Here is a 24475-nt window from a genome sequence, read left to right on the forward strand (position 1 = left end):
TCTTGTATCCAGGTATTTCCATGCAATCAACGTTTGTATGTAAAGCTCAGAATAAAGATGGAGAGACTTATTCAAAGGCAGCTCAGATCAATGTCAAAGGTATGGCATCACTGTCAGAATTGACAAAGTAATTGGATTTGACAATATGTATGTTTTGATTACAGGAATTCGATACATACATTCATGATTCTGGCTCGTGCGATATGTAGTATTTTATAATTTGTCAACTTCCTCTCCACAATGCTCTGGCCCAACCTTTTCCAGTTGTCCTATAGATATTATCAAATTTAACATTGGTAAATTTCACCATAAAAAGAAGACAACATTCATCATAAATTGTTCATATTTTTTTTTTTAAACAGAGAAACCTGGAAAGCCATCCAACATAACTGTGACAGAAACAGCACCACATACTATTAGTTTATCATGGCTGCTAGGTTTTGATGGCTATTCCCCATACATATCATGTAGTGTACAGGTGAGGTCAAGGGTCGTTTGTTTAAGATTTCAGTCTCATTGACCAAGTTCTTTTTGGGATATAAGTTTTTGACCAAAAAATTCACATTTTTACAGATTTGCATATTACTGATGAGATCATTATATGCTTAATACTTCTTCGTCTATACACCCCCAGATCCATCCCCATTAAATTTCAGCCCAATCTGCTCTAGTTGTGGAATTAAAGATTTTTGAAAAAAAAAAACATTTTTAGCCCTAATTTGCATATTACTGATGGCATCGTCTTGTTATGAACAAATCTTAATTTACAAACGCCCACAAAATTTCGCACCAATCTGCCCAGTAGTTTTGGAGTTTAAATTTTTTACCAAAAATGTTATTTTTTGACCCAAATCACATACCTGTGATGCAATCATTTTGCTTTGAACAATTTCCCAACTAGACCACAAAAGTAACCTCCCCACCAAATAGCAAGGCAATCGGTCTGGCAGTTTTTGAATTTAAGTCACACACACACACACAGACGAACAGACACCGCGGAACACTTATAGCACTACTGAACCTTATCAGTTCAGTTGTGCTGACAAGAGAGGGGAAGAAAACTGAACAGTTTCCTATACATTTTATGATGGTAGCTTCAGTCAGAATTCATTTAACACTGATTTAGTAGACAGCAAAGGGTGCACATGCAGATTTCACCAATTTACATTTCTTGATAAAAAAAAAAAAAGATTGTGTGTAATATATGAACTTATTGTCCACCTTTCAGTACATTGAAGATGTTGATTACAACAATGGAACACCAAGTTACTGGTGGTCGTCATCTCCTGATGAACTGGTTTTAACAGAACATACCCTTGTTGGTTTGAAAGCATTAACATTGTATAAAATTAGAGTTTCATGTAGTAATGAGATTGGATCATCGCTATGGAGTGATGTCATTGGTGCACAGACAGTGATGGGAGGTAAGGAAAAGCTGATATTAAATGTTGAGAAAAGTTTTTATCAGAAAATGTCACTCTAGACAAATTGTTTAATTTCTATTATCTTGATATAGAATTCTAAATACATAATTATATAGCCAGTGTACTGGTGATTGGTCTCTTTCATTGTCAACATGAAAAGTTAATACAAGTTGTTCCTCTTTCTCCCAACTAGTAGTTACTAGCGTACAAACAAATACCCCGAGGAGAAAGAGGATTAAGCCAACCTTGAATTCATTCCCTTGAACATAGGACAAGCTAGAAATTTGGAATGCTTAAAGGTCTGCAGTAAGTTACAGTAGTTCAAAAAATGACTTGACTTTTGACTACTTTCAGACTTTAGTAGGCTTTGTCAAGAAGATTGAAGTAAATTTAGTGTAATGGTAAAAATTGTAAAGGGTGAATTTTAAAGATAGAATATTAGACTTGAATTGATTTGAGAATACAATCTGTTATTGTGATAATCAGAAGGAAAATAGTAGCTGATAAAAATAGCAAGTTCATCGCTCAGTTCAATCATGGGATTGGCTGGTTAAAAGCTCAAACTCAAATTTGAAAGTTTTAAATGTCAAACTGACATCTAATCAAAAAAGAATTCAGTTTTTGGATGTAACTAGTATTTCAACTCCGTAGAACAAAACCAATGTCGTGGAGTGTTGCACTTTGTAATAGTTCTTGATTGATTGACATTCTATACATGGTTACCATGATTATTTGTAACACTTCTGTACATCATCTACCATCATCTTGGTGATAATTTCCATCCATATGTAAAACATGTCGTTTACACAATAAGGCATCTCCCATTGTCCTGGTGAAATATGTTGTAGATCAGTGAGGCAGCTCCCATCATGCATCATATACAATATAGGTGATATTTATCCCAGTTATAGCAGTTATGCTTTATGCTATATTTTAAACATGTTATGTGGACAGTCAGACATCTTTCATTGTCCTGGTGATAGTTTCCACATTTAGAGCAGCTATATGTAAAACAAGTCTTGCAGACAGTCGACGACATCTCTCATTGTCCTGGTGATAGTTTCCACATTTAGAGCAGCTATATGTAAAACAAGTCTTGCAGACAGTCGACGACATCTCTCATTGTCCTGGTGATCTATCTCTTTGCATGCTTTGCTGACATTCACTAAAAGTAAAACATATAAATCATACAGGGTTAATGTTTCATGCTTATTCAGGGCACAATTTGCATGTAAATTTTCCTCTGAATGTAAGTTTTCCTATGCATGCCACATGAAGTTATTGCATGCTAGTTTTCCTACATGTATGCATGCCGCATGAAGTTATTGCATGTCTTGAGACTTTTGACAAAATTACAGAAATTGAAGCTACTACAACTGACAAAGCTGCTATAAGAACAGACCAAAATAAACCATTAGGTGGTAAGTCAGATGTTGCTGCTTGTCTCAAATTTTTGTGTGTCTGCACAGCTCATGCATGGGTATGCATTTTCAGTTTTGTGAGATTGTGGCTAGTGTTTTATATGTAATACTGTAGCACTTGTAGTGATAGTCCATGAAATTATACTTGTCTTTCTTTCCATTCTAACCCAACCTTAAAACCAGTTTTGTGTAGTAAGTAGATTAATAGCTGTATAGATAGTAACACAACATTTCAGGTGCTCATTCCCATTCTGATTATTTATTTTTGATTTCACTTTTTCTGCAGTACCAAGTGCAGCTCCTCAAATCACAGAAGTGACTTTGATTGACAACTTTACCATCGGATTGGAATGGGAGCCAATCAGAGAAGAGGACGTGAATGGAGAACTGTCAGGATATAAAGTAGACTATATCAACTTAGATTCAATGGAAGAGGTAAAAAGAACAGTGTCCTAACAATTAACAAACTTGAGAAAGCTACTCTATATTAGTGGTACCTCTTCCCCTTTAAGTATTCAAATAATTGTAATTATGTGGTGTGTTGATTGATGTACTAAAACAAAAATTAAAAAAAGTGTTTGTTTCTGATAACTTGACTTTCTAAAAATAGGGTAGGCAGAGTTTTATTTTATTTTGTTCATTTTTTAGCACAACAGAATTGATAAGGTTCTGAGTAGTGCTATAGGCATTTTGCGATGTCTGTCTGTCTGTCTGTCTGTCTGGAAGACTTAAACTCAAAAACTGCCAGACCGATTGCCTTGGTGTTTAGTGGGGAGATTACTTTTGGTGTCTAGTTGGGAAATTATTCAAAGCAAACTGATCGCATCACAGGTATGTGATTTTGGTCATTTTTGTCATTTTTGGTAAAGAAAAAACTTAAACTCAAAAACTACTGGGCAGATTGACAACATCTAGTAGGCAAATGAGTAAACATTCAAAAAATGAATGCAAATATCCCTAGCAACCCTGACCACAACCAATCCAACAGCCAAACAGTGGTGTATTTCAGAAAGATAACAGGGATTAATAGACAATTGAATACACATCAAAAAAATATGTAAATTTGTCAGGCAACAAGACCACGCCCATAGCAACAGCCAAATAATCATGTATATTGTAAAGATAACAGGAATTGAAAGAAAAATGAATAAACATTGACAAAATGTATGCAAATGTGCCTAGCAACAAGTCCACACCCATAGCAATAGCCAAATGATCACATATATTGCGAAGATAACGGGGATTAATAGACAATTGAATAAACATTCAAAAACGTATGTAAATTTGCCTAGCAACAAGACCACGCCCATAGACACAGCCAAATGATCACTTATATTGCAAAGATAATATCAGGAATTCATACACAAGTGAACAAAAACATTGAAAATTGTATTCAAATATATCTAGCAACATGACCACGCCCATAGCAAAAGCCAAATGATTGCGTATACTACAAAGATAGCAACATGGTTGGATAGGCAACTGGATAGTCATTCAGCAAATGAACACCTATTGTTAGCATAGACTAGCATGTGGATAAACATTTTTATATAAAAACTGTACAGTTGTGCTACAACGCAATTGGCACTATTTTTTTTTTAAACTACAGTTGTGCTACAACACCATTGGCACTATTTTGTTTATTTGGCCTAAGTATATATCCAAGTCAGCAAAGGAAAATGTCAAGTGAGACCTGTACTTCAACTTTGCAGACAATATTCTTTGTACTGTCACATTTTCCTTTTCATTTACACATATTTAAACATAGTTTCTTTGATGGAAAAAAAAACTTAGCAGTTGATATAGAATACAATTTGTGGTTGCATGATATGAAAAAATTGTAAATAAAAAAATAAAGACATGGTAAGTGATCATGATCATTTTCAAATTTAGGTATTATCTGTGTTAGTTATAGTAGTTTTATGATATTACTGATTCCATTCTATTATTTCTCATTTTTGTGTTCCTTTCCAACAGACAATTCTACAAGTGAGGTTCAACATCACAACAGCCGAGATCATTTACATTGATCAGTTAGTCAATTACAGTGTCCAAATATGGGGATTTACTGAAGGAGGAGATGGTGTCAAATCTGAATTAATCATAGTGGGTTATGATATACTGCTAGAAGATAAAGTTGTCTTACCACCCACACTGTACCCAATTGTCACTGGTATGTACTGTAGCAGTCATTAAAGTTTGATATTACCATGGAAATCAAGCTATCGGTAAATGTATATACTATTAGACACAAACTAAAATTTTTGCTGCAACTCTTTGTGTAAACAATGGATATATTGATCACTCACTGTAGGGTTGTGTTTCAAATAACAAGTTTTCCTCAAGTGGCCACACATGTTCAACTTCATTCAATGTTTACTCTCACAGTAAGGTGTTATTTCTGATAGCAAGCTTTCTCAAGTGGCCACATGATCAATTTCATTATGTTTAATTTCATTCAATGTTTACTCTCATAGTAAGGTGGCATTTCTGATAGCAAGCTTTCTCAAGTGGCCACATGTTCAACTTCATTCAATGTTTACTCTCATAGTAAGGTGGCATCTCTGATAGCAAGCTTTCTCAAGTGGCCACGTGGTCAATTTCATTCAATGTTTACTCTATCTTCATTACATGGTGATTATATTCACATGACTAAATCACTGCTATCACCCATCTGTGTAATCTACCACAAGCACCAACAATACCATAATAGTTTTATTTTCTTTCTGTCATAGTTTGCCAACGCTATAGCTTGATTTCCATAGTAACAAGTACTAGCCTAGTGTTAGAAAATATTGAACTTTTGTACAATATGAACATCTCTACTTATCTTTGTTTATGTAATAAATCAGAATATAGCGTTGTGGATACTTGTATAAAATGTTAAGTGTGATGTTTACAATCAAACAAATCAAAAGACTCCATATTTTTGGTGTCAACAGAGGCTGAACGATCCAGCCAGCAAGGTGACATCTTTGAATGGTACTTCATCATAATAGCAGTGATAGCAGCAGTAATATTCATCATCCTTCTCATTGGAACAGTATATGTAATCCGTGGTAGAAAATTAGCCAAAAGACACAACCAACATCTGGAGGCAGGCATGTAAGTGAAATCTAGAATTCAATCCAGTATTAGGCTTACAATGTCTGTAAAGGTTTAGATTTCTATCCAGTATTAGGCTTACAATGTCTGTAAAGGTTTAGAATTCAATCCAGTATTAGGCTTACAATGTCTGTAAAGGTTTAGAATTCAATCCAGTATTAGGCTTACAATGTCTGTAAAGGTTTAGATTTCTATCCAGTATTAGGCTTACAATGTCTGTAAAGGTTTAGAATTCAATCCAGTATTAGGCTTACAATGTCTGTAAAGGTTTAGATTTCTATCCAGTATTAGGCTTACAATGTCTGTAAAGGTTTAGATTTCTATCCAGTATTAGGCTTACAATGTCTGTAAAGGTTTAGATTTCTATCCAGTATTAGGCTTGCAATGTCTGTAAAGGTTAGATTTCTATCCAGTATTAGGCTTGCAATGTCTGTAAAGGTTTAGATTTCTATCCAGTATTAGGCTTACAATGTCTGTAAAGGTTTAGATTTCTATCCAGTATTAGGCTTACAATGTCTGTAAAGGTTTAGATTTCTATCCAGTATTAGGCTTACAATGTCTGTAAAGGTTACATGTACTGAATAGTGTGGCCCATCCTGTTGTCAAAAATGAAATGCTCAGTCAAAATTTCAGGTGTTGATTTTCTTTATATGTCTTTGGGACATAAAGTTTACTTTATACTTAGTTTTACAAACATAGATGAACTTTCATTTGAAAATTAGATGTTGTAAGTTACCTGAAACTAACAAGTGATAAGAAGGATTATTTTATGATGTGATAAATTCATGGTTTGTAGTTTTCATGACTCCTTCAAATAAACTTCATACTACAACCATGATTAGTCCCTTTAAAGGCCCATGTCCTACAACCATGATTAGTCCCTTTAAAGGCCCATGTCCTACAACCATGATTAGTCCCTTTAAAGGCCCGTGTCAGATTTGGATTAAAATTGGGAGAGAAAACCAGATGTCTGGCAGATTATAGATGTGTGGCTTCCCTGATAGGGTAACAGAAAACCAATTGTCTGGCAGATTATAGATGTGTGGCTTCCCTGATAGGGCAACAGAAAACCAATTGTCTGGCAGATTATAGATGTGTGGCTTCCCTGATAGGGCAACAGAAAACCAATTGTCTGGCAGATTATAGATGTGTGGCTTCCCTGATAGGGTAACAGAAAACCAATTGTCTGGCAGATTATAGATGTGTGGCTTCCCTGATAGGGCAACAGAAAACCAATTGTCTGGCAGATTATAGATGTGTGGCTTCCCTGATAGGGCAACAGAAAACCAATTGTCTGGCAGATTATAGATGTGTGGCTTCCCTGATAGGGCAACAGAAAACCAATTGTCTGGCAGATTATAGATGTGTGGCTTCCCTGATAAGGCAACAGAAAACCAATTGTCTGGCAGATTATAGATGTGTGGCTTCCCTGATAGGGCAACAGAAAACCAATTGTCTGGCAGATTATAGATGTATATGGCTTCCCTGATAGGGTAACAGAAAACCAATTGTCTGGCAGATTATAGATGTATATGGCTTCCCTGATAGGGTAACACTAAATGCCAAGTACCTGGGATAGAATTATGGTAGTTTCAGTTTGTGCTTAAAGTTAAGTTATGCAATATGAAAACCATCAGATTTCTTTGTAATGCTCATCTGTGATAGTAAACTATTTTGTGTACAAGATGGATGGATGGCAAAATCTTACAAATAATAACTTTCATTGTTTTAAATAAATTTTCATGATAACTTTCATTCAAATAACTTTAAACATTGATTACATTATCTCTCCTTATTCTTTCAGGATCAGTAAAAGATACAGTTTTGTCAATCCGTTGTCATGGCGACCCATTAGGCTAAGGGCACATACAATATATAAACCAAGTAAAAATAAAGTTGTGAATGTTGTATGTAAGTATACATATAGCCTTTTCCATGATGGTTTGATGTGTATTTTGACAACAGCCTCCTCGAAAGCCATGATCTACATCAATATTATTAATATCTGATGTGGTGAAATCAGCTAGATGTCTTTATTTACCTTTCCTGTTCTAGGTGATTGCCGTCCTTCCACATCTGACCATATGTAATAGAAAATCTTGTTTGACTCTCAAGGATCTTGAAAGGTTTCTTCAATCAGCATACTTCTTTCAAAATCGTTCTTTGAAACGGTGCTGCCACCGACAGGTCTTGTCATCAATGCATTCCTCCATATGTACATTTGCTGGTTGTTTTTTCAATTTCTCCAGTGTGCACAGCTGCCAAAGTAACACTCATCCTGATTGGCTACTCAAAAGTACGAGATTCAAACAAGATTTTCTATTAGACAGGGTCAGATGTAGAAAGGTGGTGATCACCCTGAAAATGATGGAAATAGAGGTAAATAAAGACAACTAGCTTCTTTCAACATATCAGATTTTAATCAGATTGGATTAATGTGTACCAGTACATCTACGTTAAATCTTGTCAAAGCCTATTTAGCAACTGGTCAAGGGTGATATCAACTAAACACACTTACCATACAGATAAAGTAGTCATATATCTATCAGTGTAACAAGTAAGATGCAAACAATTTATTTTGTTTCAATGTCATCCTTGAATGGATATTGTTGGAAGTTCTATGATGTGATTGCAGTTCGTCCCAGTCCTTTAATGTCCTTGCGAAAAAGCTGTCAGAATTGATACGAGTCTCTGTTTGAACTTCGTCTTGTGTAACGTTGACAGTGTTGGTTTTTAGTTTTTTAACACAACTTAACTGATAAGGTTCAGTAGTGCTATAGGAATGGCAAGGTGTCTGTCTGTCTGTCTGTCTGTCTGTCTGTGTGGATGGATGGATGTGTGTGTGTGTGTGTGTGTGTGTGTGTGTGTGTGTGTGTGTGTGTGCGTGTGTGTGTGTGTAAACAACTTAAAGTCAAAAACCACTGGACCGATTGTCATGAGATTTGGTGCATATATTAGCTTACGTGTCTCTTTGGGAAATTGTTCAAATCAAAATGGTCTTACTACCAATGTGTGATTTTGGTAAAAATGTGTTTTTGGTCAAAAAACTTAAAAGTTGTTCATGACGTGATGATCCCATCAGTGATATGCAAATTAGGTATAAAAATGTGTCTTTTGTTCAAAAATCTATAATTCCAAAAATTATTGAGCAGATTGGGTGAAATGTGATGGGAATGTTCTTAGTGAAGTTTAGATTAAGAATTGTTCATGATATGATGATCCAATCAGTGATATGCAAATTAGGGCTATAATGTGTCTTTTTGGTCAAAAAACTTAAACTCCAAAAATACTGAGCAGATTAGGCTGAAATTTGGTGGGATCATTCTTAGGGGTGTTTAGATTAAGAATTGTTCATGACAAGATGATCCAATGAGTGATATGCAAATTAAGTCTAAAATGTGTCTTTTTTGTCAAATATATATAGTTCCAAAACTACAACAGATTGGGCTGAAATTTAATGAGGATGCATGTTGGGAAGTGTAGATGAAGCTGTATTCATAACATGATCCCATCAATTTTGGTAAAAATCTTATATATTGAAACTGCATGATGAATGGGTTGAAACTTGGTGGGGATGTTTCTGAAGGTATTTATACTGTAGTTATTGTTGAAAACATATCAACACAATAAAGTATTCTCCGTCTCGCAGCAGATCTCGCAATATATGCAAATATGCCTAACAACGGTTGTCAAGGGGTCAAGCTATCAGCGTTGCATGCTTGTTTACATGAAGGGCAATGCATTCGTCTGAAAAAAATACTCCCTTTTGTGACCATCTACAACTGTAAGTTGTCATGGAAATCATCGACAAATTGAAAGTATCCGAGCTAAAGAGCTGTTACGAAAATTTGGCGTGTCAACAACAAGTTATAAGAAAAATATGTCACAGTGTCACACCGTCATTTTCGAACTGACTGTCATTTCTGGGAATACATTGTCAGTGACAAACTTATGCAGCATACTAGATGGCTATAATATTTCAATCTTGAGAAATGGTAATTAATGACAAGCAAAATCGAGTAGTCAGTTCTTGACAACCATATTCCGACTTTACCATATGTTATCGCCATATGCCAGTCTAGTTCCTGACGACCATATTCCGATTTTACCCTACGTTAATAACGGTAATAAACGTGGGCTAAAATTGGAATACGGTCATCAGGAACTAGAATAGGAAATCACGATGCGTGATGTGTCAGCCATGTTTATACTTGAGTTTGATGAACTTGTTGTAGAACTCATAGTCCAAATTCGTAAAATAAAACGACATAGTATCTCTAAATTTTAATGTAAAAATACATATATACAGCTGATTTATAAATTTATATGATAAAATCAAAGACAGTGCAAAAAAAATTCTCACCCGTTTTCAATGGTTTTAGCAGACGTGGATGAATTTAGCTGTCGAATTACAGACTAAATAATTACATCATTATCAACTATTAACTTGCGTTACTGTGTGCAGTGATTGCGTCCACTTTGTGTGTTGGTTTTTAGATGACGCCACGCAAACTTAACTCCAAAAGTACAGGGCAGATTGGCATGAAATGTGGTGGGAACATTCTTAGGGGCGTGTAAATTAAGATTTGTTCATGACATGATGATTTCTTTAGCAATATGCAAATTAGGGCTGAAAATGTGTCTTTTTGGTCAAAAACCTATAATTCCAAAACTACTCAGCAGATTGGGATGAAAATTATCAGGGATGCATCTGTATAAATGAAGAAATAGTAAGCATATAATGGTCTCATCAGTAATATGCAAATTAGGTGTAAAAATGTGAATTTTGGTCAAAAATTTATATCTCAAAAAGTACTTAAGTCAATGAGACTAAAACTTGGTGAGATGTTTCTAGAAGTATTATTCTGCAGATTTTCTTCAAAACAGTTTGACACAGTTGGCCCTAGCAACCATGACCACGCCCTTAGCAACAACCAAATGGCAGTATAGTTTGGTCAAATAACAACATCTGGTAGGCAAGTGAGTAAGCATTCAAAAAATGTATGCAAATATCCCTAGCAAATATGACCACGCCCATAGCAACAGCCAAATAATCATGTATATTGCAAAGATATCAGGAATAGAAAGACAATTGAATAAACATTCAAAAATGTATGTAAATGTGCCTAGCAACAAGACCATGCCCATAGCAACAGCCAAATGATCACATATATTGTGAAGATAACGGGAATTACTAGACAATTGAATAAACATTCAAAAAATGTATGTGAATTTGCCTAGCAACAACACCATGCCCATAGCAAGAGCCAAATAATCATTTATATTGCAAAGGTAACAGGAATTGAAAGACAAATGAATAAACATTCAAAAAAAGGTATGCAAATGTGCCTGGCAACAAGACCACGCCCATAGCAACAGCCAAATGATCACATATTGCAAAGATAATATCAGGAATTCATACACAAGTGAACAAAAACATTCAAAAATGTATGCAAATATATATCTAGCAACATAGCCATGCCCATAGCAACAGCCAAATGATAGTATATATCGCAAAGATAGCAACATGGTTGGATAGGCAACTTGATAGCCATTCAGTAAATGAACACCTATACCTAGCATGGACTAGCATATGGATAAACTTTTTTAAAAACTGTACAGTTGTGCTACAACACCATTGGCGGTATTTATTTAAACTTACTTCCGATTTTCAGAGCTCCGAACTTACACATTCCGAGCAAATAGGATTTAAATGACTGAACAAAAGTTGTATTCAAACAAATTCTACTTTCGTTCTTAACTAAAATTAATATTATGTGTACATTGCAAGGTTATAACCAATAATTTTGTTTAAGAAACCACAGCACAGTATGACCGGTACCGTATCGGTAAGCTTGACATCGGGACTGGTCATGCTATTACTTAATTTGCATAGCTATCAGGCGCCATTTTTTAATATGTGATGAAAAATATAGTTCGATGAAAGCAGAAAGGATGCAGTATTCGTAAAATTCGATTTTAAAATTTTAGAAAAATATGGAGGAATACTTCATTATGTGATAAATATAGGTCCTCGTATGATTCCACGGCTTCCTCGCCTACCGGCTCGAATTTGTATTAGTCCACGTAATCATACTCGGAGCATTATGACATAAAACTAACATTGATTTCATGGGATTATATATAAGAACACTATGCCCAATATAAGGACTGAAATATCAATTTGAAAGTAATTATTTGGTTTTTGTTGTTGTTGTTGTTGTTTCTCTTGTTGCTATAGTGAAGTCACTGGACATGGATGAAGAAATAAATTCTAAACTTAGAGATGCACTACTACCTACAAATATGCTGTATCTTGGTGTTACAATTGGTGAAGGTAAGATATGTGTACATACTTGATATATCATGTGTAACTACATGATTTAATATATTACTGTATCAGCATTAGCACCCTCTCCCAGGCAAGGCCCCAGTACTTTTGTTTTTACTTGCTTTGTAGTTTCAGAGAGAGACATTAATGCTGAGAATAATTAAATTACTGTGCGACTAAGGTCATAGAAGACAGAATGAGATTTCGCATGCCTTTTCTAATTTTATCATTCCAAAGTAACTTTATTTTACTGTCCTCCCCGCATTATACTTATAACTCATACTCCACTTATTCCACCATTACAGGAATGTGCTAGTGCTAAGTTAAACCCATTCACCACATCGTCGCAAACCACAGCCTGTTTTACGGCAACATTCTTAATGAGCCTCCCACTTGTCGTGGATACATTCATGTACAAAATGTACTATATCCCTATTTATGGCAGAGCTAAGTTATTCGTTTTGTATGTAAACACCAGCCAGTCCACAACACCCTCATTTGTATACAATCTATCCTTCAGATCACAACCGTTACACTTTGAATGGCTGCTCACGGGCCTTATTTTTGGGTATTTTCAACTCGCCGTAACTTTCACTAGAGTCCACCACTTTAGATACTGTAAACGCCTAAACCTCAACTGACATCTCTTCTTTCGTGCCAGCAAAATAAATTTTGGAATTACATTTAGGAATACCGATTTTCCGACGAATTCAGGACGCATACTTGAGGCCCTGATATTTCGACCTGGTTTTTCGCTCATGATTTCCTTAATATGGACCGGAAAGTTTACAAATTTCACAAAAAGGTGGATTTTTATGTGTTTTAAATAACCATGGCAAGTAAAGTTAGTAGGATCGTTGTGTAACGGTCGGTTCAAGAATTTTCAGTAGAAAACGACTGATTTGACCCGGAAGTTGAAGCTGACCTCGTTTGACAGGGCGATTTTCCACAGCAAGCAGCAATGTTGGAGTTCTTGGTACTCACTAAAATCACACTTTCAGACCCACTATAAAAGGTTGATGTTTTCAGATAACATGTAACTTGTGATTAATTCTATATTGTCGTGCAATTTGGAGTGACAGTGAACCAGAATGAAGACAACTCGTGTAAGCAAGGCTGCCTAGACATGTGGTTGAAGTTATGCAAGAGCAGTCTCCAAGATTCTGTGTACACTGCGTACTGTGAATTGACCAAACTTTGTTTATTGGCCGACAGTTTACATGTAAACGACATGAGCATGTCTTGCCATTTCCAAAATGCAAATATTTGGCAAGTAAAAATAATTAAAATAATTACAACTTTAATTTGGCTCTACACTTTGCATTATGTTTTGCGTATCTTTTCCCGTTTTACATGTAAATCCGAAAAGGTTCTCTCTAGTCATGTCAGTGATCATACCGGGACTGCTTTGAGTACGAGCTAGGTGAGGCATGTTGAGGTATTTTGTTGAAAATTATAAATATTGTGAAATGTCAAGTACAAGGTTTAAATACAATGGAATGATGAAAAAAAATTACAAGCAGGGCCAATGTCATCTGCCAGTAAACTATAGCTAGTTGGAGATACATTCAAGCTGGAATGGTTAGAATTGTATACCTTGTAAGTTTTTACCATAATATAAGAATATAATTGTGTAATTTCTGACCGATGAAAGTGAGAAGGATAAACACAGAAGACAGGAAATATAGCTAAATCGACACCCACATCTCTGTCTAAAGTTTAAAGTTTGAAGTTTATTTATTTTCTAAAGCGCCTTTTCTATTTATTAATATTCAAAAGCGATGTACATACAATAGATTTGCGTAAATTGTAAATTGCTGTCACAACTTCAAAAGACAAATAAACATAAAAGTCCACACAGGACAGTTTTTATTCAACTTTAAGAAATTCCCGACTTCCAGTTGGAAAAGAGAATCTAATAATGAAGCTGCAAAAATCGTATAGTGCGTTGTAGTCTTGCGTTGAATCTGAAAATAAAGAGAAAAAACATGTTTTCACAGTTGAAAAAGACAAATTTCAAGTGTACTGAATGGAAATGTCACTGTCGATGATCACCGCTTAACAACATGAGTGTGTGTGTCTATACACAAGTGGATTGCATAGTACTAGCAAGCATGTGACATGACACGATGCGATCGGGTCAAATTATTACACACAACTAAAATTTCGTGAATTATGCATATACTTTGGCCCTACATTTGTGATTTTAGAAGTACTAGGTAAAGGTTAGTTGACGAAAAGGGTTGTTCAAAATCATTTTTGCTAATCTCAGTAAGGGAAAGCTTGTTTGCTGATCGCCTCAGTATAGTACACGCTGTGTGCTCCCGCCATATTTTCCACTGAAAATGGCGTATCCAATGCAAAAAATAAACAAAATTCAAGCCTTCATATTAAACATTGCTAATACGCACCAGAAAGTTTACACACTTCATGGTAAGCATGATGCTGGTCTATATTTTGATTCAATACAACTTGTTTACCGTGACATCCTTGTGTAACAATCAGTTCAAGAATTTCGCGAGACATGTCACGCCGAAGTGAATTTTCATGGCTCTCAAATTCGTTTGGTTTCTCGAAATGTAAAAATCAAAACTGAACAAAAAACCATCAATATATAGTTCGATATACGTACCTTTTAATACAACGGTCTACAACGAAGCCAATCAACGTCGCAAAATTGGGAAAAATGTGACCCAATTCAAGCACTGTGTACGGGGCCCAGCATAATGAACCCGTTTTTCAAATTACTTTTCTCATTTTAATATGTTAATGAGGTTTCTGCAGAGTGCCTGCTACAACCAATCAGATTGCCCCTTGCATACCACGTGATATACTGCTAATGCCTTGGCAAGATACTAGTACGTACACTGAAAACTGACTTGGCCAAGTTGGGTTCTTGTTGCTGAATTTTATTTTTGCCATCCTACAAACAAGATTGGATTGATACATGTATGGACATAAAATAATGATCTATAAATCTTGCCTCAAAGCGTCAAGCAAGGTTTGTGAGAGCATGGATTTGTTGTACCATCAAACCGGGAGTCCGATACAATCGTGAGTTTGTAGCAAGTACTGAAGTAGGTTACAACATGGATTATCTCAATAGAGCCATGGTTACAACAAGCCAAGATTGGCTGATTCAAGTGAGTTCACTTGGGATAATTCCATTCACAACTTGTAGTTATACTCTTGATTTTACAAGCAACTGAACCTGTGTTGAACGCTAATTAAGTACGGCCTTATAGCACAGTTGGTTCGGGCGAGCAAGTTAAGAACGCCGAGATGACAGCATTCATCACGCATACTAGTATAAATACTCTGTACAGTACCCGTTTATCAGCCCTTGATGTAAATGCTCAACAAGTCTTTCCCCATTCTTACTTTATACTCTTTACCCCGTCAAATATTGGTTATCCTAGATTTAAATGAGACTAGTAACTTTTACTCGGGTCTTTTGAATTGCTCGTTCACATTGACTCAGTGCATGCATCTGTACAATGTTGGCTGTTCATGCTAGCTAGCTGTATTGAACTCAGTTGATCATCGTCGCTAACCATGGCTTCTTTTACTGCAGCGTCAAAAAACCGCCATGTGAAAGTCCGTCATTTCTGTTGTACTCCCCAATTATAGTTTTTAGGACTTCTTTTTTGGGAAAGTTGTATGTGTGAGTACCCTGTAGTTTTTAGCACAACTGAACTGAGGTTCAGTAGTGCTATAGGAATCGCTCAGTGTCTGTCTGTCAGTCTGTCTGTCTGTGTGGATGTGTGTGTGTGTGTGTGTGTGTGTGTGTGTATGTGTGTGTGTGTGTGTGTGTGTGTGTGTGTGTGTGTGTGTGTGTGTGTGTGTGTGTGTGTGTGTGTGTGTGTGTGTGTGTGTGTGTAAACAACTTAAGTCAAAAACCACTGAACTGATTGCCATGATATTTAGTGGGTCCATTACCTTGGGTGTCTAGCTGGGAAATTGTTCAAATCAAAATGATCTTACCATCGGTTTGTGATTTGGGTCAAAAAATGTGATTTTTGGTCAAAAAACTTAAACTCAAAAACTACTGGGCAGATTGGGCTGAAATTGTGGGTGAAACATTCTTTAGGGTGTTTTTACTAAGAATTGTTCATGATATGAACAATGATGGTCCCATCAGTGATATGCAAATTAGGGCTAAACATGTGTCTTTTTGGTCAAAAATCTATAATTCCAAAACCACTGAGCAGATTGGGATGAAATTTAATGGGAATGCATTTAGGGATGTATGGATGAAGAAATATTAAGCTTACAATGATTCCATAAGTGATATGCAAATTAGGTGTAAAAATGTTCATTCTTGGTCAAAAACTTATATCTCAAAAAGTACTTGGTCAGTGAGTATGAATCTTGGTGAGATGTCTCTGAAAGTATTATTCTGCAGATTTTCTTTAAAACATGTTGACGAAATTGTCCCTAGCAACCATGACCATGCCCTTAGCAACAACCAAATGGCAGTATATTTTGGTTAAATAACATCTGGTAGGCAAGTGAGTAAACATTTAAAAAAATGTAATGCAAATATCCCTAGCAACCATGACCACACCCATAGTAACAGCCAAACGGTCATGTATTTCACAAAGATAACAACAGGGATTAATAGACAATTGAATAAATATTCAAAAAAATGTATGTAAATTTGCCTAGCAACATGACTACACCCATAGCAACAGCCAAATGATCACATATATTGCAAAGATAATATCAGGAATTCATACACAGGTGAACAAAAACATTCAAAAATGTATGCTAATATATCTAGCAACATGCCCACACCCATAGCAACAGCCAAATGATCATGCATATCGCAAAGATAGTAACATGGTTGGATAGGCAACTGGATTCAGCAAATGAACACCTATTGTTAGCATGGACTAGCATATGGATAAGCATTTTTAAAAACTGTACAGTTGTGCTACAACGCCATTGGCTGTATTTTTCTGCATTGCCGCGAACTTTGTGGCAATTGCAATAATTCGCCATAACATGAGGCCATTCTTATCTGAAACGCATTCTTTGAGAGACGGACTTTGATTGGTCAGATTATCATAATGTCATTGCTTATGAATATGTATTACGTATATGTGAGATACGGCTTTGACAACCGTAAGATGCCAGAGTTTTATTTCAAAAATGTAGTGGTAGAAATAATAACTCTGGTTTGCGAGAATGATTCACCACTGATTGTGCCATTGCAGAAACGTACTAGTGCTAACCCATTCACCACCGATTCTGCCTATTGCGGGAACGCCAATGTTCATTCGCCTACCTTGACATTAGGCCATTTAATGGCTATAGGTATTGCTGCAAAAAATTACTGCCATAACTAGTTCCATACATGGGTATTAGTTATGTTTATCTAGCCTACCATTTGGAATGCATGACTGTCTGCGGTTTGAAAAAGTATGATCCAAATGATGAGCAACCATAATGTCTGTGTCCGTTTTTCGTTAACAAAATTGAATTTAAACATGGGGAAAGTAATAAATGACTCTCGTAGCATCATCTACAATGTAAATTAAGGTACTGTCCAAAGAAATTTCCACTAAATTTGACTAGAAATGCATCGTTGAATATATATATTTGACCATGGGAACAGTGTAAGCATTAGATGTACCGCTAAAGATGCAAAGTCCACCTGATCACCCTACAGCAAATCTAACAGTTGCCTGAGTGAAAGTTGGCAAATTACACAATTTGTAGACCATAGTCAACACCCAAACTACCATCTTGAGGTAATTTGTAGCTATATAATAATTAGTTTGGATGTATTTCTTCATGATACTCTTCGATAATGACATTCATACAAGCTCACAGTAGTAAGAAGGTCAGTGGGGAAAATTATGCATAATCAGAGCGGTTTTCTGATCGGATTTTTTACTAAGTTAAACCGTTTTTCCATGTAAAATTCAAATTTCAACATGGCCAAAGCAAACATTTTCTCTCCTAACATTGTTTACAATTTAAATCAAGGCAGTGTCAATTTTGACTAGGAATATGTGGTAGCTACAAGTAGATGGTTGAGTGAACTCAGTAGTAGTTTATGTATGGATCAGATTTACCACTACAAAAGTTCAAAGTTCCAGTTTCCAACCCGATTCAGGCTCCCACATTACTGACTTTGGTGCATTTAATTGCTTAGTTCCCAACGAGCAAATACACCTAGCAACAAGACCACACCCATAGCAACAGTCAAATGGTAATATCTATTGCAAAGGTAACAGAAATTAATAGACAAGTGAAGGTAACAACATGACTGGATATGTACTTTTTAGGTGAATTTGGAATGGTAAGACAAGGAAAGTTGACATATGGTGATGGTAGTGAACTCAAAGTAGCAGTCAAAACTATGAAAAGTAAGTATAACTAGTTTTCTAGAAGTCTTTCTCTTGTGTACAAGTTTTCTAGTGCTATTTCTCTTGTGTACAAGTTTTCTAGTGCTATTTCTCCTGTGTACAAGTTTTCTAGTGCTATTTCTCCTGTGTACAAGTTTTCTAGTGCTATTTCTCTTGTGTACAAGTTTTCTAGTGCTATTTCTCTTGTGTACAAGTTTTCTAGTGCTATTTCTCTTGTGTACAAGTTTTCTAGTGCTATTTCTCTTGTGTACAAGTTTTCTAGTGCTATTTCTCTTGTGTACAAGTTTTCTAGTGCTATTTATCCTGTGTACAAGTTTTCTAGTGCTATTTCTCTTGTGTACAAGTTTTCTAGTGCTATTTCTCCTGTGTACAAGTTTTCTAGTGCTATTTCTCCTGTGTACAAGTTTTCTAGTGCTTTTTCTCCTGTGTACAAGTTTTCTAGTGCTTTTTCTCCTGTGTACAAGTTTTCTAGTGCTATTTCTCCTGTGTACAAGTTTTCTGGTGCTATTTCTCTTGTGTACAAGTTTTCTAGTGCTATTTCTCTTGTGTACAAGTTTTCTAGTGCTATTTCTCTTGTGTACAAGTTTTCTAGTGCTATTTCTCCTGTGTACAAGTTTTCTAGTGCTTTTTCTCCTGTGTACAAGTTTTCTTGTGCTATTTCTCCTGTGTACAAGTTTTCTAGTGCTATTTCTCCTATGTAAAAGTTTTCTAGTGCTATTTCTCCTGTGTACAAGTTTTCTAGTGCTTTTTCTCCTGTGTAAAAGTTTTCTAGTGCTATTTCTCCTGTGTAAAAGTTTTCTAGTGCTATTTCTCTTGTGTACAAGTTTTCTAGTGCTATTTCTCCTGTGTACAAGTTTTCTAGTGCTATTTATCCTGTGTACAAGTTTTCTAGTGCTATTTCTCCTGTGTACAAGGTTTCTAGTGCTATTTCTCCTGTGTACAAGTTTTCTAGTGCTATTTCTCCTGTGTACAAGTTTTCTAGTGCTATTTCTCCTGTGTACAAGTTTTCTAGTGCTATTTCTCTTGTGTACAAGTTTTCTAGTGCTATTTCTCTTGTGTACAAGTTTTCTAGTGCTATTTCTCTTGTGTACAAGTTTTCTAGTGCTATTTCTCTTGTGTACAAGTTTTCTGGTGCTATTTCTCTTGTGTACAAGTTTTCTAGTGCTATTTCTCCTGTGTACAAGTTTTCTAGTGCTATTTCTCCTGTGTACAAGTTTTCTAGTGCTATTTCTCCTGTGTACAAGTTTTCTAGTGCTATTTATCCTGTGTACAAGTTTTCTAGTGCTATTTCTCCTGTGTACAAGTTTTCTACTTGTGCTATTTCTTTGTATATAGCTGAAACATAGTTTTATTATATTATTCTTGCTGTGTATGACTTTGGAACAGAAAATATTCACCAATGGAGAGAAAGTCTATTTTACCAACATTTGTGTTTGAGTTAATTCTCTCACAAATATAACACACATTTAACTTGTTATGTGTACTATAATGTCTACCTTCAAGTAACTCGTTATGTGTACTATAATGTCTACCTTTAAGTAACTCGTTATGTGTCATACCTTTGTACCTGCAGATGCACCGTCCAAACAAGAACTGTTGGCTTTCATAAAAGAAGGCATCGTGATGAAAGACTTTGACCATCCAAATGTCATGAATTTAGTTGGTAAGGAATGATAATTTCCTACAGTGCCAGAAAATTAAATGAAAGCTGAGTTGTGTGCCCAATGTTAAGTGTTTACATAGTTTACCCTGCAGACCGTTGTTCTAAAATTTGGTTTGTCTTAGAGAATTTATGCCTTAAGTTTCAAAGTATTGTAAAATTTCAGCTGACATTACATGAGACTGTTTAGGTCAAGATAAAGGTGATTCAGATAGAGACAGCAAAACTACTAAGAAAGGTGATTCAGATAGAGACAGCAAAACTACTAAGGTGATTCAGATAGAGACAACAAAACTACTAAGGTGATTCAGATAGACACAGCAAAACTACTAAGGTGATTCAGATAGAGACAACAAAACTACTAAGGTGATTCAGATAGACACAGCAAAACTACTAAGGTGATTCAGATAGACACAGCAAAACTACTAAGGTGATTCAGATAGACACAGCAAAACTACTAAGGTGATTCAGATAGACACAGCAAAACTACTAAGGTGATTCAGATAGACACAGCAAAACTACTAAGGTGATTCAGATAGACACAGCAAAACTACTAAGGTGATTCAGATAGAGACAGCAAAACTACTAAGGTGATTCAGATAGACACAACAAAACTACTAAATTTCTCTTCAACTTTGTCTTTTTGATACAGTGTATCGTCTGATAATTTGCATGCCAAAATATCTTTTCTGGTAACAATTTCTTGTCAAGACTGTGAGCATAGCAGTGGTAGCACATGATTTACTTAATTTCAAGTGTGACATCAGGATGTGTGTTTAGTTACTATGATCAACATAAAAATGCCACATATTTTATGTTGTCCCAGAATGAAAAGCCTTAAATGCCCTGACGATTGGTACAAACAGGTGCTGAAGAGTCACTATATATTTCTGTACTGTAGGTATTTGTTTAGAAGAAGATCTGACCGCCGAAATAGCCCAAGTTAAACCTATGGTTATACTTCCATTCATGGAGAATGGTGATTTACACAGCTTTCTACAAAATAACAGATTATCTGGAACACCACAGGTGAGAAATGATAAGAGTCCAGAATATAACAAATCAAATCACATTTCCAGACAAATTCAGAGACATTGAATTTATTCACTGGGAACAAGTAGAAAGAGAACCTACTTACAATTGATATTCATAATACTCTTGAAAAATGTTGGTAAAATGCAAGTCTTCCTGAGTAATACTACAATCAAACAAATTATAACACAAAAACCCAAAATATGTGAAATCTCCACATTTTCATTTGTTCTCCCCCCCCCCATCCATGTATAACATGAACACTACCTTTGCCATTGAAAAGTTCCATAAGTGCACCATTGACTTGTAACTGTTGATTCAGTAGTGTCCCATGTTATGTCAATTTCTGTATGACTTTGTCTGATATACTATTTATTGTTGTTTACAGTACTTGCCAATTCATAAACTGGTCAATTTTATGGTGCAGATAGCAAAAGGAATGGAGTATCTCTCAGAAAAAGATTATGTTCACAGAGACTTGGCTGCCAGAAATTGCATGTAAGTTGTATGTCTGAATTGTCACAAATTTATCTTAAGTTTATAGAGATTTTATAGAGACTCAGCTGCAAGAAATTATATATATTAACTATCCTAGTTATACTAGACTACTATTATTACAAGAAGATGAAATTATGTGTACTTGTAGAAGTGACAACTTAGGTAAATTATAGGCAATACTAAATGACTAAGGAAGCTATCAGTTTTTACAGGGGGGGCACCTCAATTTGGGACTCAAAGAGGGGGGTCATCATTTTTACAAAGTGAATAAGGGGGGGGGGGGGTCACCTTATTTTCAACTACTGAATGGAATCATGAACCACCCTGCTGTACTTAAATTTCAATACAACAAATGTATGTGCATACAATAAACCATAAACAATGGCTATAAATATACGTTCAAATATAACATAAACTCTCTGTCGCTTGATACATCCCAAGCATATGACATGGAGTCATAACATTGCACCTTTAAGCAACAGTTTTGTCAGAAGTGACTTCTCAATATTGCAGGCCATTAGTTGCATTGTGTCATCATGTGATATAAAAACTTGCATGTGTAGCTGTACACATAACACATAAGAAATGAAATACCTTGAAATGTACTGGATGGACTGACTCTAAAATCAGTGCCTCCATTGACCTGAACATGTTGAATTGCGCACAAGCATAGCCAATAGAGACACACTTTCAAATAATTTAACGAATTTGTATCTCTAAATGTAACTGCATGTTTTCCCCAAACTTTCTCACTTTCTACTTGATCTTTTTAGTCCCTGCCGGACGAGGTCTGGACAGGGACTTATGGATTGGGGTCCGTCCGTCCGTCCGTCCGTCCGTCTGTCCGTCTGTCCGTCTGCAGCCGTTTCTTTGAGATGCCTGGAACGATTTTTTTTAAACTTGGTACAGGAGCAACATACTATGGCATACATATGCACGTCGATTTGTTTTATGATACAATCCAATATGGCCACCTAGCAGCCATTTTGTTTGCAAATTTTCCCTGTCCAAAGCCATAACTCAGACATGCTTGAACAGATCTCGTTCGACATACATGTGCATATCCATTTTCGTCTTGATACAATCCAATATGGCTGCTTGGCAGCCATTTTGTTGGCGCAGTTTTCATGTCCAAAGCCATAACTCACACATGCTTGAACAGACTAGTGATATCATAAACAACCATATGAGGCCAAACAACATTAACCAGGTTTGAAAATGACAACATAAACTGCCAGTTCCTTAAAACCCAAACTATGTCATTTTCAATGACTTGTTTTATTATTGTTTGTGTCAATATGACTTGAAATGATTTAAACTTTTGAAACCCTAAAATTAGTGATACTATGATATAACTAAGTTGTGTTTTACTTCTGAATGGTGCTCTAAATGACCTCCAAAGGGTGTTCACTTTTAGCACAACTGAACTGATAAGGTTCAGTAGTGCTATAGGCATGGCAAAGTGTCTGTCTGTCTGTCTGTCTGTCGTGTGTGTGTGTGTGTGTGTGTGTGTGTGTGTGTGTAAAAGGGACGATATCAAAATCAGACACATCGTAATTACGCGTCCTCATGAGTAACGACGAGTAGTTCCTAGTAGCTCCGATGTACTATGTGAAATGGGAGATAACAAGTTCATGAATAACTGACAATAGATAATCAGTTCACCTTTCTTTGTTTCCCTTAAAGATGTCGTCTTTGAGCGTAGATACACGTAATTTTTGATCGCCAACACACAATAGATAGTGATTCTCACCTTCCGTGTTTCCAATGATGACATCGTCTTCTATCGTAGTTGGTCGTAGTTTGTCATAATTTTCGATCATCAAAGAAAACCACATACTCCAGCCAGTACTGTGCTGATGAAACTAGTACTGTACATGTTTTATGAGTGCAAGTTCATGGGCGATATTCATCAAAAAACAATTAGATACGCACGAAATCAAAGTTTCAATATTCAGTAAATCTTTTACAACGTACATGGCGGTATGTAGAAACTGCATCGATTCGAAATTTGTGATGGAAGCATGAACGTAATATTGTAACAGTTCCGGGTTAACAATAAATCTTTGAGGAAGATTATCGTACAATTGAGTGAGTCTCAAAGCATCAATCGCAGTTCGGCTTTTTTTTTTGCAAATCGACAAACTAACACTACAACTTCAACTTACAAGCTCATGCTTGCAGTTGAATTTCTGGGTTGCGTCGATAAACAGGATTTGTTTTATATATTCTAAAACAACAACTAATTTTTTATGTTTCTCAGTACGGTAACATTCCTAAATGATGGGGTTGAGCTGAGAAATCGCAATGTTCGGCAACACGTGGCATGACGTTGGTAGATAAACATAGAGACGCAAGTAATGAACGCATTCAGTTATTCGTAGCGCGAAATTAAGTTATATAAATGTTTTTCCTCAAAATTTTGAAGAAACAAAATGTTTTTAGGTGGATTCTAAATCAGTCAAATCAAACTATATATTAATGTGAGATAAGCTTTAGTTTTTAATTTGTTTTTGTGGACAATGTTCGAATTTGATTGATGAATCCTGCAACTCAAATCCAACACGATTAATGCACCGTTCACCAGCCAGACGAAAATGGTCGACATGTTGACTAGCCGACTGTAC

The 24475-nt window shown here is 35.8% G+C and overlaps 1 protein-coding gene across 1 annotated transcript in view; it reads left to right on the forward strand.

The window, feature by feature from the left end:
- Window positions 1–24475, forward strand: part of LOC144453352 (tyrosine-protein kinase Mer-like) — a 75605-nt gene that overhangs the window by 47105 nt on the left and 4025 nt on the right. Inside the window, exons 5-16 of the mRNA XM_078144622.1 lie at window positions 13–99; window positions 363–478; window positions 1229–1424; window positions 3132–3280; window positions 4823–5018; window positions 5788–5950; window positions 7755–7861; window positions 12192–12287; window positions 18578–18658; window positions 20232–20321; window positions 21220–21347; window positions 21739–21848. Of these exons, the coding sequence (XP_078000748.1) occupies window positions 13–99; window positions 363–478; window positions 1229–1424; window positions 3132–3280; window positions 4823–5018; window positions 5788–5950; window positions 7755–7861; window positions 12192–12287; window positions 18578–18658; window positions 20232–20321; window positions 21220–21347; window positions 21739–21848 (1519 nt within the window). The remainder of the gene's footprint in view (window positions 1–12; window positions 100–362; window positions 479–1228; window positions 1425–3131; window positions 3281–4822; window positions 5019–5787; window positions 5951–7754; window positions 7862–12191; window positions 12288–18577; window positions 18659–20231; window positions 20322–21219; window positions 21348–21738; window positions 21849–24475) is intronic.

This window comes from Glandiceps talaboti, chromosome 2, assembly GCF_964340395.1.
Source record: "Glandiceps talaboti chromosome 2, keGlaTala1.1, whole genome shotgun sequence".
Taxonomy (NCBI): Eukaryota; Metazoa; Hemichordata; class Enteropneusta; family Spengelidae; genus Glandiceps; species Glandiceps talaboti.